Source organism: Abrus precatorius, unplaced genomic scaffold, assembly GCF_003935025.1.
Source record: "Abrus precatorius isolate BTA unplaced genomic scaffold, Abrus_2018 Scaffold7, whole genome shotgun sequence".
NCBI lineage: Eukaryota > Viridiplantae > Streptophyta > Magnoliopsida > Fabales > Fabaceae > Abrus > Abrus precatorius.
The window spans coordinates 32,390,497-32,406,467 of record NW_020874417.1 but is presented as its reverse complement, the minus strand read 5'-3'; the positions used below and the strand labels follow the sequence as shown (position 1 = coordinate 32,406,467).

Sequence of the window (15,971 nt, the reverse complement as noted above, 5' to 3'; positions counted from 1 at the left end):
AAGTTTTAATTATAAATTTAATCCTTATATTTAACATTATTTTATATTTTAGACATATTTTTTATATATTTTATCTTTGTATTAAAAATTATTTTCTATTTTAATAGTGTTAAATTTGATTACAATATTTAATAATATTTTATTTTGGTCTCTCTGTATAAAATCTCTACATTTTAATCCTTAATGACATTTTTTTATCCTTCATGAAGAAATTTGCCAACACTGTTATAAGTTCAATAATTTATGGGAATCAATTTATGATTTTTTTACATATAAAATCCAAGATATATAATTTTTTATATATAAAAACTAAAACAAACTTTTTATAATTTTGTCGTCAAACTATGTAACGTTGAAATAGTACTTCAAAATAATCTATGTTTTTTCACAATCTTTTTAATTTTCTCAACATCCTACTTAAAACAAAATTAAATTTTACAAATCCACTTTTGATAAAACACTCTCAAAGATAAACTTTATCCTTTTGAAAAATATTATACTTAAGTTATTCTACAGAAATGTCGAAACACTCTTTATCAGCATGTATGGCTTGAAAAATGTCTTTTCGCTCTTGCTTCTGACCACAACTACTTTATATGTTGTGGCACTAGGAAGTATTTTGATTATTGATTTTGTTTCATTGATGGGTAAATTGTTTAAATTAAGCTTGCTAAAATGTTAAATATGCCCCAACATAGAAAATGAAAGAAAGAAAAAGAAAATATTATAGAATATGTTAAATGAAAAGAGAAAGTAACTTTCCTTTCCCTCTTTCCTTATAAATCGTAAATAATGCCCTTGCCTTCTAATGTTCTTCATTCCAACTCATCTGATAATTTTTTTTTTTCAACCCGTATGGTTGATCATCACATTATTACAACAAAAAGAACACAAGAGAAAGAAGGTGTGAGAAAATCCAAACTCAGAGAGGATACAAACCTCTTTTTCTGCTTCATAACCAGATCTGATCCTTAGTTTAACTTCAAAAAAAAAAAGAACTATTTGCAAACAGATTAAGTATGCCCGTATATATATACATTGATGCACAAACATGGAGTCGATTTAATCTGCAGTGAATTGTGTTAATAATTATGGGACCGACAAGATTATGCAAGATTATTTGGTTTTTAAGGCTGGTGAAGGTTGCAATCAAACAGCTAATGCTGCTGGGGAGAAGCTAGGCACAGTCTTTTTTTGACAATGACACATATTGTTCCTATGATTAGAAATATTTTCCTTCATTATATGGTTTTGCTTTTCAGTTTTATACTTTTATGTCCTCTATGTTTAATCCAAAACCAAATAGTATTTATACCATAAAGACTTTGGAAGCTCGACGATATTGATATTGTCTTCACTTCTCTTTATTGGCTACCTTTATTTGCATCTGTGGTTTGATAGTTGCCCAATTTCGTCCATTCATTTGCATGGATAGAAATACAAATCAATTACATCACACTAAAATCAAATTTTAGAATGATCAAGAATGCTAGAGAGTTCAGCTCTTAAGTTATTTTTCTCTTCTATTATTTTGCCGGATGTAATCATAAAAATCTTCATTAACAAGAGTTTGTTAACAATCTAAAGATAAAATAAGAAGAGGTGTAAACAACCATCTTCATAACCAAAGGAAAACAAACTCTGTTCAATGGAAAAATACGATACCCTCTAGAGAAAAATCCCACTTGAATTGATAATTAAAATTTGAACATTGCTTATCTCACTAATCTCGTCATACTTGCTAGGAATCTTTACACAAGATCAAAAGCCTTAGGGTAACAGATAATAATAAAAGAAAAATATCAGTTCTTTAAGAATTCCATTTCCTCCTCTGCTTGGAAACATTGAAACAACTCTACACGTATTATCTAAAAAGGAAATGAGCAGAAGATATAGATGATGGAGAGTGCAACACCCGCGGGACATTCAAAACATAATTCCTCCCTAAATGGATCCTGAAAGAAATCATGCATGTCATTATCCTGGTAAATATCCATATATATATATATATATATATATATATATATATATATATATATAAAGTTAATAAGTTTTTTGGTATACTAGTTTATCAATGAAAAATATCATAAATACAGTCTTGTAGTAAAATTTAAATATTCATGATTTCAAATAATTTGTTTCTTAAAGCACTTGTTAGTAAAATCTCAAATTAAATTTAAAAAAGCATACAAGACCATTGAATTGTATTTGTTTCCTAAATAGGAATAGTTTAAGTTCATTCTAATTGATACCTAATTAACCTATGTATTATTTAAACAAGTTCTTTTATTTAATTCAGGTTACTGGCTTTAGATTAAGTTTTAGTCATTTTTTATTTTAAATATTTCTCCTCATTTTTAAATCACAACTGGTGAATTAAATCAGTGGTTTAAAAAAAAGAAAAAAATGATAAAAAATAATAAAATATATGGGATTATTTTTCTACTAATCATTTAATTCCAAATTAACTGAAAGACTTATTAGAGCAGCACTTATAATTTAAGAATTAATTAGGATAATTTAAATAAGGATTGCCTATTTAAAAAATAAATAAAATTCTAAATGGTATTTTCCCTAATTAAACTAGCCATTTCTTTGGTCTATTTTCTTTTCAGATGGGTCCAGCTTTTTTCCAATGGCCCACTTCACCTACCCTTGGCGCAAGTCCGGAGACGATGAGATGAATTAGGAACTAAAAATTAAATAAAGTTAAAATAGAATAAAAATTTGTTATTTAAATGAATAGAAAGAAGAAAAAAATTCTTAAACTTGTTTGGATGTATAAAAAAAAATGAAAATAAATAAATATATTATAAATAATAAATATTTTAATAATAACAAAAAATATTTAATAAAAAGAAATATATATTTTTAATATAAGATTAATTCTTAATATCTTTTCCAATTTTTATATTATTTAAAAATTATTGAACATTAAAAATTAAAATTAAAAATATCCTCCTTTTATTATTTATTTCACGGATAAAGTGAAGAGAACAAAATTTTGTGAATTCCACCCATCTTTTTTTTTCTCTCTCTATCCACAAAAGGAGCATCCAAATAAAGAAAAAACAAATTTTTTGAACAAATCTATCCCCGATTATTTAGTGTGTTTGAAATTAAAGAGATAAAAACAATTATTATTCATTAAATTGGAACATCTGGAATGTCCTCAAACAAGGACTTGAGGGACTTGGGCACTCTATTTTTGATATTTTTTTTTAAAATCAGCATATTTCAATGCACCTTAAACAAATTGATACAATCAAACTTAAGGTTCTTTTCTTCTTTCAAAAGAATAACAACTTAAATAAAAATTATAAAATAAAATTAAAGACCAAAAACTTCATTAATTCATCTATTATTCCCACACCCAATACACGAAAGTAAATATAAATAAACCGAAATCCTTGGCGAAACCAAACTCTGATTAATCTCAACTCTTGATCATTCTTCACTGCCTTCTGAATTGATGAGATTAACTGCAGTTTTTCTTCTAAATTGTGGACATAGAGTAAAAGAAAATGTTTATTGTATATATTTAAAGAGGAATTTTTTTGAGTTTGATAAAAAATTTTGTGAATAACATAATATTTTCCTAAAATTTTGTAAAATAAATCCTTTGATGTCTCAAATAACATAACTGTAAAGCAAAAACAAGTTGCATAATAATACTTTAATTATCATCAAACTTTAATGTTAATAAATTAATTTTAAATTTTAAAATAAATTTAATTTTTTTAAATACCTATTAAATTTTTTTTCTAAATTAAACCTAATTTTTTATTTACTAAATAGAGAGTTGTGGGAAAAAAAAAAACACAACTCACATTACTTGGCAAAATAATCAATTAGAAAATTATCCTATATCAATATGTCGTATATATCATGCAAAAATTAATGAACTAGTAGCCTAAATTTGTATTTTTCCAAAGAATATTTCGTTGGTCTACTCTTTTAAATATCTATACCATGTATTTACATTTTACGATTTTGTTAATCTAATTTTTTAAGATTAACTTTAAATATTTAAAAGTAATAATTTTTTATTAAAAATAAAAACACACTTTATGTTTCTAATATAATAATTTTTATTATTATCTTTGAATGCTTAAATTCCCACCCTAAACTGATATTAATAAAACTGCATATTTTATTACGCTTATACATGTGAAAGAAGAACCCCATATGGTGTCCCACGCAATAGCTTCGAAGGGCAGTGGTTTTATTTTATTTTTTTTCCAGTTTTGCAAATGAATTATCATCGATTGAATTTAAAATCTTTAAAAACAAGGGAAAATTATTAAAAATAAAAAATTAAATTTTATGTCAAATTATAAATAATAAAGATTTTAATTGTTTTAGAAATCAAAACTCATGTTTGGATTTTATTGATTTATTAAAAAAGCTTTTTAATAAAAAATTAATCGTTATATACAATAAAATAGGTTAAGTTTTACTGCCGAACACACATAGATAATCTAATAAAAGTTAATTTCAATGGATTATCTATAACAGTAAAAAAAAAATGTAAGTTTTAAAATTTAATTTTTTATTTCTTGAATAATAATCCCAATACGAGATTTTATTTGCCAATCAAACTTATAATATTTAAATTTATTTCCGAAAAAACGTTTTAACACTGAAACTCAAAAAAATAAAAAGTAAATAAACAATAACATCGCTCTAGATTTTAATTGTGTGGGTTACCAAACTCAGAAAATCCCTAAGTCCCTTATTCCCGCGCCTTTCTTCTTCCCTCTCCTCTCTGAAGAGAATGGTTACACAGTACGGCAACAAATTCGCCGTTCACCTCATCACCAACCACTTCGGCAATCTTGTCGCTGTAACCCTCTCTTTCTCTTTTTTTCTTGTTACTGATTCAATTGGTGTATAAATGTTGATTATTTTGCGTGTGCAGAAAGTATGCGAAAATCTATTCAGCCATGGACCTCTCACTTTGGATCAGTTGATTCGCTTCACGGAACTTACCAAGGAGCAAGTCAAAAACTCCCTACTTGTCTTAGTTCAACACAATTGTGCCCAAGCATTTGTTTCTTCTACTGAAGACAAAGGTAGTGCTGTTATTTTCTGCAATCCCTTCTTTTCCTTTTCAAATTATTGCATGCTTTTAACTTTATTATTACCTACTTGCAATAAACTTGTTGGTGTAAAATACTATTTTAGTGGTTATGATGCCGTGCCTTGGTTTGCTAGATTAATGTAATGTTAGCCATTAAACACTGCTCCATTAGTGGGTAAAGTGACCTGATGGCGATATTTTGAATAGTTATGAATGCAGATGATGATGCAGACAAATCGAGAGTTAGAACGCGGTACATGGCATTGTTTGATAACATAATCCATCGATTGAGATTTCCCAAATTCTTGGAGATTGTCTCGCGGGAGCTTAATGAAGAAGTTAGCTTGATCCTTATGTTTCTTGAAACTTTTCGATGTATGGCTTAAAATGCTGAGTGTTTTCCACTTGTTTTGCAGTGTGTAGAGCTTCTTGACGGATTGCTTCGTGATGGTAGGCTTACCCTGAAACAAATGGTTGACAGAGCAAGTCAAGGAAAAGGCAAGTATTTTAGGATGTATGTGCTACATTGAGCATTGTTTCTTATATTAATTGATTTAATTAGACAAAAGAACAAAAGTTTAACACAGATTGACAAATACTATTTATAAGTATTGTGTGACCTATCAATTGAATCATACATAGAGGAATTATGATTAAACCATATTCCTCCTTGCAAATCAGGTGAGGGAACTGTAGATGAATTTTAAACTACGGAAAACAAAAGTATGTCTGGAGTGGGTCAAGGTACATGTACTAGAAGTGTGGTATACTTTGGTTTGGGTTATAGGAATGGTACATCATACACAACTTTGCTAATTTTTTGGTACATTAGGAGAGGGCTTAGTTAGTTTACAAGTGAAGGTAGTGATACAGTCAAAGACTTACGTGAGTCTTTCAAAATTATGTTGAGGAGAGATATATTACTGAATCTATAATTGAACAGTATACTCAATTTGATCAAACAGCTGATCTCACCTAGTGGGATAAAGCTTTTGTTGTTACTCAATTTAATCAAACATGTACTTGCCTCTTGGTAATATGTTGAAAGTACTGTATTTTAAACATGGTTTAGCTCATCTATATGTCTTGAAATCATGAATCCTCTCAAATTAATCTATCTCAAATCATATACTTTCACTTTCAGAAAATGCTGTGGGTACAAAAGTTGTACGAGATACCCTTTCTAAACTTTTGACAGCACGGTATGTTGAACGCTGCCCTGCCCCTGAGCCAATTGTTTCTACTGTATTTAAAGAAGAAACTACTACTAGGAAGCGTAAGTCTGCCAAGGTAATTGTTCACTCATGTGAGTTTTTTTAGGTTAACTGGATTTTCTTTAGTTAATTATTTTGGACAAGAGGCATTTGGCCTCTATTTGTTGTACAGCACACGATCATTCTGTAATTTTTTTTCAGTTCATCTTGATATATTTCTCTATTATTTTTATTGAGCTTACCGTAGCTTTTTGCTTATTTTTCTGTTGACTTTGGAGCAAAAGGCATTGTCTCTGCTAATTATCCAAGTTTGAGATCAAATTTATGGTAATATGAATTAGAAAGGAAGTTAAGATAAGATAATGTCAGCAGTGAGTTCAATTTACTTGGTTAATTATTGAATTTTGTATACACAGATGACCCATCATTTAATGCTTCCTTTAGGATGCGTACTGTCAGAATAATGTTTCATCAGTTACATATAATGAAAAGGAAAATAAGTGCTAGAAAGTCGATAATTAATGGGCATTCAGTGTTATCATTTTTTATTGAAGTTGCAGCAGCATGGTGTTCAGTCTTGTAACCTGAATGTAAATGTTGTCAACACTGTTACTTTTGATACTTTGTGGCTTATAGATATTTGAGCCACCAGAGACAATAGAGCAACGTGTTCTAGAAGCAGCAAAGCCTGGAGAAGCAATCAGATTTTCATTCACTGCTTACACAGGAAGTAATGCTGATGGGGAAACAATTTCAGATGATTCCGAAATGATTAAAGTTGAAGAAGATGCTGGTAAGACTACTAGTTTTCTACTACTTTTCAGTTCATAAAATCTTAATTTTTTGAACTTGGGTACTAAATTTGGTGCAGCAAAAGAGGAGCTAATACTTTGGCGTGCAAATTTTGAGGAGTTTATACGTCATCTTAGGCATAAGGTTGGTTTAGCAATAAATATACTATTTGAACTTTTCACTGTTACTACCCAGGCTACTTTTTTTTTTTCTTTGAATTTCCTCCTTTTTAAATACAAATTCTTTATGGTTTAACAAACTGAGAAAGGGAATTGAACTTGGGAGTTGTAAGTTGTAACAAGCAGACTACATGGTTAATGATAGTAATGTTTTGAATAAAAAATGCAAAAGTTGAAGGGCAGAAAAAGGCTACATTCTAGTGTCATATAAATGTTGAAACTTAAATTTGAAACCCCCTGCTCTTGAAGGCAACTATATTGTTTTCAAGTTGTCAAATGCATACTAATAATATATGTCAATCTGGATACAGCACCACATGAAATCACATAGATTACTTATTGATTGAAATAGTGCCTTAACATTGGGGTAGTTCAATTTGAAGTTCATAATGTTTTAGGAGTTATGTTCAATGGTTAACTTTGACATAAGCTAGCATTGATCTGATTCACATCTTACCCTTTACACTGTACAAAATTTTACAAACTCATAATTTTTTACAGTGAGACACTCATGGTTTGGGTGGGGGTTGTATTCACATTGCTGGATCGTTATGTAGTGCTTCCTCCAGAGCAGTTGCCTTTTTGGCATTTACTTTGATTTCCCTGTTGATGCTACTGTATTTTCTCTTAGCTTGTGAGTTGAATGTGGCAACAGGAATTGTACTATGATTACTGTGCACTTGGTTTTATTTTTGATCATATTAGTAAAAGATTGTAATGTTATCATGCTATGATGTTTAATTGAGCATCAATGTTTTAGTTTTTTGGTCTTCTGTCTGTGGATATTATTATTGGAAGCACACGCTTAATATTCTATGTATATTCTAGGTATTGATTGAGAATGTAAGAGCACAGAATGATGATGGAACTGCTACTGTCTTATCTGCAATATTGGGAGCAACAAGAAATGCAGAGCAAAAAGTGAAAATGGATAATTCAGGTGAACCAGATTTCTTACACTGAATTTTGTATTTATTTTGATAAACAATTCTGGTTGAGTCCAGATTTACACTATGTTTGCATGAAAGGAGTGAAAGAGAGATGAATGAAATAGAAAAGAATGACATAGAGATAAATGAAATAGAAATGAAATAATGCAGTGTTTGGATTAATAGAAATAAAAATGAAATAAATGAGATTAATTGAAGTATAAGTATATAAAGACTATTTTATTCTCACATCAATTGTTAGATATTATTTAAATAAGGAATAAATTGTCCATAAAACGTTCAGTACATTTGAACACTGTTTCACGGCAAATTGGGCTGAAATTTTTTAACATGGTTCCCACTGTAATTTAAAAAATTTATTCACACATTTCACCTTCAAGAAATGGATGAAATGAGTTGAAATCCTCCAATTTCATTTGTGCCCATTTCAGCCCACACCATATCAGTAAAATCACTGTTAGAATACAAACGCAAATACACAGGATTTGCTCCTAACCAACAAAGAGTCTCCTGCTTCAACGTTCTTAAAATGCAAACTGCACGACAAACTACCTTACACGCCCAAACAAGCATAAACCTCCCCCACAAGAATTGTCAAATGTTGAAACATAACCCACAATAAACAATGGGGTAAGATTAGGCATTTGGCTTTTGTTTGGTGTGAGATAGTTGGCCTTTTTAATGGGATTTCCCTAATAGATATTGTTATAATACATGAAAATATATGTAAAAAAATATCTTTTTCATATCATAGATTACTTTCTAGTATTAGTTTCCTTATTTCTCATTATTTCATTATATCTTAAGATTGATTACCATATTTCTGACTGTTATTTTATGGTACTGTCTTGACCTATGCTATATTATCCTATATTTCAGTTTCCTTATCACTGGATACTATTATCACAGAGGTGATGAAGACTGAAACAGGTCGAACAATGACCATAGATCGTATTAGAGCTTCCCTTGTCCAGTTGGGTTGTTCACAGAAGATGATTATAGATGATTCATATGGTATTGGTATGTCATATCTCTTTTCCTCACTGTAGACTATTTTTTGTGGTATAAAATGTCCACCATTTTATTTTATTATTTGTTTATGTTGAAGACTTCTTTTATAGTCCTGGTATATCATTCCTTTAATAGTCTGTAATTCAGAACTCCTTTTCCTTTCCAGATTTGAAGAAAATTATTGAAAGGGCTCGAAATGAAGAGGTTTTAATATATTTATTTTCTTTACAAATTATATTATAGATACATTCAGGTTTTGCTTATGTAGAACAGTCTTGTTTTATGTACTATGTTGCAGGTTGAGTCAATTGTGTTGAAGAGGTATGGCAGGGATGCGTACAGAATGTTCAGGTTACTGTCAAAGGATAATTGTTTTCATGACACGGATCAGGTGATTATTTCTTGTTGATGTAATTGCTAAAAATTATTAATTTTCCCAATACAAAAAGGGGATTCTATCAAATCTTCCCAATATTAACTTATGCTTTAGGGGGGTTGTTCACTGCAATGATCCGCTTGGATTTTGAAGGATGAAGAACTGCTAGCATGATGACATGTAGTGTATGTTTGATAAAAGGGCAAGTTTAGGCAATGAAAAATTACTAAGATATTTTCATTTTTGAAAATTTTAACCAATGAATTTGTATTGTGTACACCGATTTTGCCAAAAATATGAAATAAAAATTCAAGTTCTGAATGTTTATTTAATGGTATTATTGGCATTTAATAAATAAATGAGATTGTATAAAAGGAATATTAAGTGTGTTTGTAACACTAGCTTGTTGTTTATTTATGGTATATTTGGGAGAGGATTTTTGGAAGAGAAGGGAGGACACACACACATATATATATTAATTTTAAATTAAAAGAAATATATATAATTTGTGATGATAAATGCATAATTAATATATTAAGTTTATGTTAATGTATTTATATATTTTATTTTGAAAAAATTATTAATTTTTAATATATTTTTGTCAAATAAGAAATCTTTCCTTCCCTTTCCTCTCTTCAAAAACTTCCTTTCTAGACAATCCCTTAGATATTTGTGGTTTTTTTAGGGTTAATAAGCTAGTAGAGCTCTGATAAATTAAAAAGATAGAGAGATTGCAACTTTTTAAAGTTAACTTATGAACAGTTACGCCAAGTTCACTTATGATACTTTTGAAAAACAAAGGACAAATTCAAGTGATTAGTTGTCTCAGGCAAAAGCTGTTCGATTAGGGTGTCTATTAACTTCATCCACGTTGACCCTCCTCCCTGATGCTTCACGCGTGCCAAAAACCAATTAAGGAGATTGCTAAACTGAAATTATCTGTCCATGGTTACATATTCCATTTCCTAAAACTAAAAACAAAGGAATTATCAAATACAATACTACTGTTATGACCTTTTATTGCTTCTCTTTTATTTGTAGATAGCAGCATCTACACTTGTTGAGAAAAAGGAAGCTCCAAAATTGCTATACAAGTTATGGAAGGATAACTACTTGTATATGGAGGTGATCAGTCATTTTAATATTTGCAATTGCAAACACTCCAGAAATCACCTGATACTTGATATTTAATCTTTCCACAACTTAATCTTCGTTGCAGAAAATTCTTGCGACTGGAGCCAAGATATCAAATATTTTGATGTGGAAAGTTAATAAGCCTCTGCTTTGGGAATATGTGCTGGACGAGATGTACCATGCTGCCTTAAATTTGAGCCTAAGAATAGCTTTTGAGCAGGAGAAGGATGAAGAGGTTTGTAAATAAGACTGTTTATAAATTCACCTCAGTTAAATAAAAATGTTTATAAGTTTAGGTTATAATATCTGATTTGTTATTTTAACTCGTTATACAAACCTCGATGAGGCAAGGCGGAGTAGGAAGGATGTGGTTCCCCGTCCCCCATTGGGTTTTAAGGAGTCTTTTGATTTGCAGCCAATGTTGCAGGAGTAGGGGTCACGAGAAATGGATTTAATGTGTAAATAACTAAATGACATTTTTAGAAAATTAAAATACTAGTATAACAATATATATTAAGTAAAATATAATTATATTCATGCAATACTTATAATTATTAGCTGATATTTATATTATTGATTTGATGTCGTCATCATATTTTTGGCCTTTAATCTCTTGCAAAGTTTATTGAAAAAACATAATCAAAACCATTTTTAAATAAAAATATTATAATTAAACAATGATAATGCGCCAAGTGTATTTGGTGAAAAAAATACATAAGATTTTGAAGATAAGGCGCCAAGTGTGTATTCAGTACGGAATATGATACAGATACGATACCAATTTAAAAGTACCCATGCTTGAGTTTTTGCAACTACTAATGATGTCTTTCTTTTGCATCTAAATTACTGTAAGCTTTGCATTTTTTTTAGCTCTATTATTTATTATTCCAATCTAATCTACAACTTATGGGAGTCTACCAAGTAGCAATAGAAAAGGAAAATTTATGAATTAGTAGTCCTTGCTGCTATACTATTATATAGCTATTGTTGCGATGGACTTTTGGCATGACAACAGCTGTCAGAAAATCTGGGAAGATTGAGTTTCCTCATTCTTGCACTTCCTCTGATAACTGGAAACAAAATGTTTGACGTGGAATATTTGGTGTAATGGCATGCTGTACACAGCTCCGAACGTTGCTCCACATTTACTTTTATTATTGACACTATTTCCTGTATTGAGTCTCGTTATCAGTTGATTGACACTATTACTTCTTGTTTCAGCTTTTAAATGCTCCCAAGGACAAACGGCTACTAAAGGTCTGGTTACTCCTAGGATCATCATTGATGAAACTCGACGATGCTCTGATGCTTTTCCATGACTTCTGAACATAAATTTTAGGACAGTTATTTATTATGATTTCTTCGTAAAGGGAATAACAAATTTGATATTTTCATTATCGAAAAGTTCTGTGAATGTAATTGCAGTGTTCATATTAATTAATGAAAGTATAGGGAATTCGATGCAATGGATACACACCTTGGATGCGTTTTTTTTTTTTAATTATCATTATTTAATATTCGTTTTCCTAGATTCTTTTACATTTTAGGAAAAATATACATACATATTTAAAATAAAGGTTTTGCAGATAATTTCATAGACATGAAAGAGTCTTTGTCTTTACCCGCCTGTGCGAATACGAAATATTACTGCTTTAAATATTATGTGTTTGGTCCACGAAAATACAGTTGTAGCTTGAATATTTAATATCATTATAATTAAATTTGGTGAAATTATGATTGTAGTAATATCAGCTGTAATTGATTCATACGTTTCATGGTCTCTATACATGAAATTAAGTTATTGCTTGTCCGTTTCATCAGCGTCACCCGAGATTTTTAATTTGCTTTCCTTTTCCTCGTTTCCCTGTGTAGAAAAACGAAAGAAAGAATCACGCATCTTAAACCAGTGTGGACATATTTGTGTAAAATCCAATACTTCACACTCTGGTAAGACGTACCGGCCAAAAATTCTTACTAGTATTTTGAGAAACTGCAGAGCTAAAGCAGTCAAAAGGGTTTCACCGGCCAGTTTGAAATAAATGTTTTTCATACAAAATGTTCCAGCACTTACAAAAGTTGGAAAAGTTAATATCCAACAACCAAAATTCTGAAGTTTGAAAAATACAATTGCTGATAGGATACAGTTGAAATTGTTCTCAAGGGATAAAAAGTTTATATTAACTCACCAACATATCAATACGGGGCTACTCTATTTTTTGAAAACTTTAAAACATAACGATAATATATAAGGAAAATTTTCATATTTTTATTAACTATCAGTTAAATAAAATTTTAAACATTTATTGTGAAGATAATAACAACAAATATTTAACAATTCATCTAAATATAATAGCATATATCCAACATCAGCATTACTATAAACATTGAATAAAGTTCTTTAAAGTGTTTTATAAAGTGAGCAAATATAGATATATTTACTAGAAATTTAATTTAGAGTGTATACTAATCTTGTCTCACTAAAATTTAACACTACATAACACCATTACTTGTACATTGTAGAGACTAACTCATTTACAAAGAACTTTTTTTCTTTTTGATATTAACCCCCAGATCACAACTTCCTAACTTTAAAAATTGGATTCATTACTTTTTTTTAAAAAAATGTTTGTCCAATTTTGCAAGATAGCTTTATTTTTATTTATTTTTCTATTTAAAAATATAAAAAATATAAATTAATTATTCTTTTTGAATCAAATCCTTATTGTATATAATTTTTTAAATGTTACACATTTATCGAAAATGAAAAAGGAATAATAATATGGCAGAAGTTATATTAGGAAGTTAATAATAATTTTAATATGAATAAAGATATTCATTATATTTTTTTAATTTGCTATATTTTAAAGCAGATAGATAAGAAGAATCGAATGGAGTAATTTCGTGTCCAATTTTTGTTTTCTCAAAATTATCATGATTAGTTACTCATTTGAAAATTTAAATACAACATTTTTTGGGACATAACAAATTGAAAGACAATTATAAAAACGATAAAATTATGCATAAATTAATTAACGATAAGATATTACCTATTAAATCACAGAATAAAAATACAAATGTAAATAGGCGAATAAACCATAATCATGATGGCGAAAACAATAAAAAAATAAAAAAAATTTAAGTAATAAAATAAGAAAATGATGCATTAAAATTTTTTCCAAAGAAAATAAATGAAGTGTGGGAAATGATGTGATAAATTATGCAGGATGTCATAAATGTATATTACAATTAACACTTTAACAAAAAAATTTAATAATCCTATAAAAATTAACTGACAAAATAAAATTAGTGAACTTCACATTTAATTGAACTTATTTTAAAGATATAGTTTTAAATCTTTCTCTAACATATTCTCATTTATTTCCATAATTCAGTTTTTGCTCGACACTCATCAAGAGCAATGAAGTGTAAGGTTAATATGTTTTCGTGTTTCTTCCAATAGGCAAAGAAATTTGTTAAAATAAAAAGGATTACTTCAACTCTTACACAATTAAATGAGATTAATCATTGGTTATAATATGACCTTATGGACTCAGCAGGGTTAAAACACTGCTAGAAAAATTATTTTTTTTTCATAATTTTTTACTTATATAATCGTTGTTAATTTTAAATATTGTCTGCGGTTTAAATAACTATAGTTAAGTATAAATATTTTTTGTAGTTTATTATAATAACCATAGTTAATTAATGATGATTGTAAAAAATTTCAGTTAATTATTAAAATATATTTTTACTCTTATATTATGATAACTTGGTCACGTGCATAGAAATCCTTCTTTCTCAACCCAAAAATATAACCCTATTGTATTGCCAAAGGTTCATGTCCTTTCTTAACTTCTCTTTTGGCATCCTCTCTTTGTCAACTCTTCTTTGAATTGATTTCATGCTTGTTCTGTTGCGCAAAAGTTTGATTTAAAAACAAGTATGTTAATATTAGTATTTAGTTGTTTGTGAAATTTGAGCTTACTTATTTTAATGATGCTTTTGTAAGGAAAAAAAATTTAATAATATGAATCAACCAAATCTTTATCCCTAAAAATATCTACTCAAGATTCATTAGCTCATGTTTTAGGAAGTAAAGAGCATTGTGACCGTGTTCAGAGTCTGGGATTGAGTCCGTGTCCATCTCAAGTCATTAGATATCCTTCTCGTTCATATAATGAAATATCCTCATCTCTTCCTTCTTACAGGGAATTACAGAATCAAGTAAATATTTTAAAGTCACAAATGAATGAACAAAATAAAAAATTTGATGTAATAATGAATTTTTTCATTTAAAACTTTCAAGGTCAACTACCTCTAAACTTAGTTATGTTGGTAATCTTTTTAAATTGAACTGTTTTATTAATATATTACATACAAATTACATGACAATTCATATTTTTAACTTGTTCTTAATTATTACATTTTAAGTGACTGATCAAGGAAGTACACAATCAACTAATGTAACTGATCATTCTCCTTCAAAAATTTTAGAAGAAGAATTCTCTTACAAATTATAGTAGTAGTTTATCTATGAGTGTTTGTGGTTTTTAAAATTTGTTATGTTTATAAATTAAAGAAAATTATTTGATTTTTATGTGATATTATATAATATACAAGTGAATTAAAAAAACTTCAATTTTAATTATCAAAATTTTATATTTTTTAACGCATGCATTTAACAGGTATTTCATAACTGTAAGTAGTTTTAGCAAATTAATAGGAGTTCAAAAAACTACAAATATTTAATGAGAGTTTCAAAACCGCAGACAATCCACGTTAAATTTAACGGGAGTTTAAAAACATATTTAATGACAGTTATCAAATTCAAGATAATTAACAATATTTGTTGATTCGCGTATATTTAATGACAGTTAATAAATTGTAGGTAATTAATAGTGGTTATTAAACTGCTAGTAATTAACGATATTTATAAAAAATCACAATTAATTAGCAGAGGTTAAGTAAATGTAAAGAATACCAAATTTATTTGCAGTTGTTCAAAACTGCAAGTAATTTATTTACCATGCTTAAATTAACTATGCAACCACATATAATGTCATTTATAGCTATTTAAATCTTTATTATATCATAATTAACCATTGATAAACTATCTTTTTCTTGCAGTGAAATGTCAATCCGAAAATAAAATTCTAGAACCACCCACCCACCTTTCCTATATATGAACCATGACAAGTAGCCAATTTTAGTGTGGTCCAAGAAATAAATAAT

The 15,971-nt window shown here is 28.6% G+C and overlaps 1 protein-coding gene across 1 annotated transcript; it reads left to right on the top strand.

The window, feature by feature from the left end:
- The first annotated feature begins 4,711 nt into the window (after nt 1-4,711).
- LOC113873400 (DNA-directed RNA polymerase III subunit RPC3) lies at nt 4,712-12,202 on the top strand. The gene is made up of 14 exons (XM_027511501.1): nt 4,712-4,846; nt 4,922-5,075; nt 5,291-5,421; nt 5,500-5,581; nt 6,228-6,373; nt 6,934-7,090; nt 7,169-7,233; nt 8,097-8,208; nt 9,098-9,238; nt 9,396-9,433; nt 9,528-9,620; nt 10,647-10,730; nt 10,825-10,974; nt 11,961-12,202. The coding sequence occupies exons 1-14, from the start codon at nt 4,778-4,780 to the stop codon at nt 12,063-12,065; spliced, it is 1,527 nt and encodes a 508-aa protein (XP_027367302.1). The 5' UTR covers nt 4,712-4,777; the 3' UTR covers nt 12,066-12,202.
- The last annotated feature ends 3,769 nt before the right edge of the window (nt 12,203-15,971 follow it).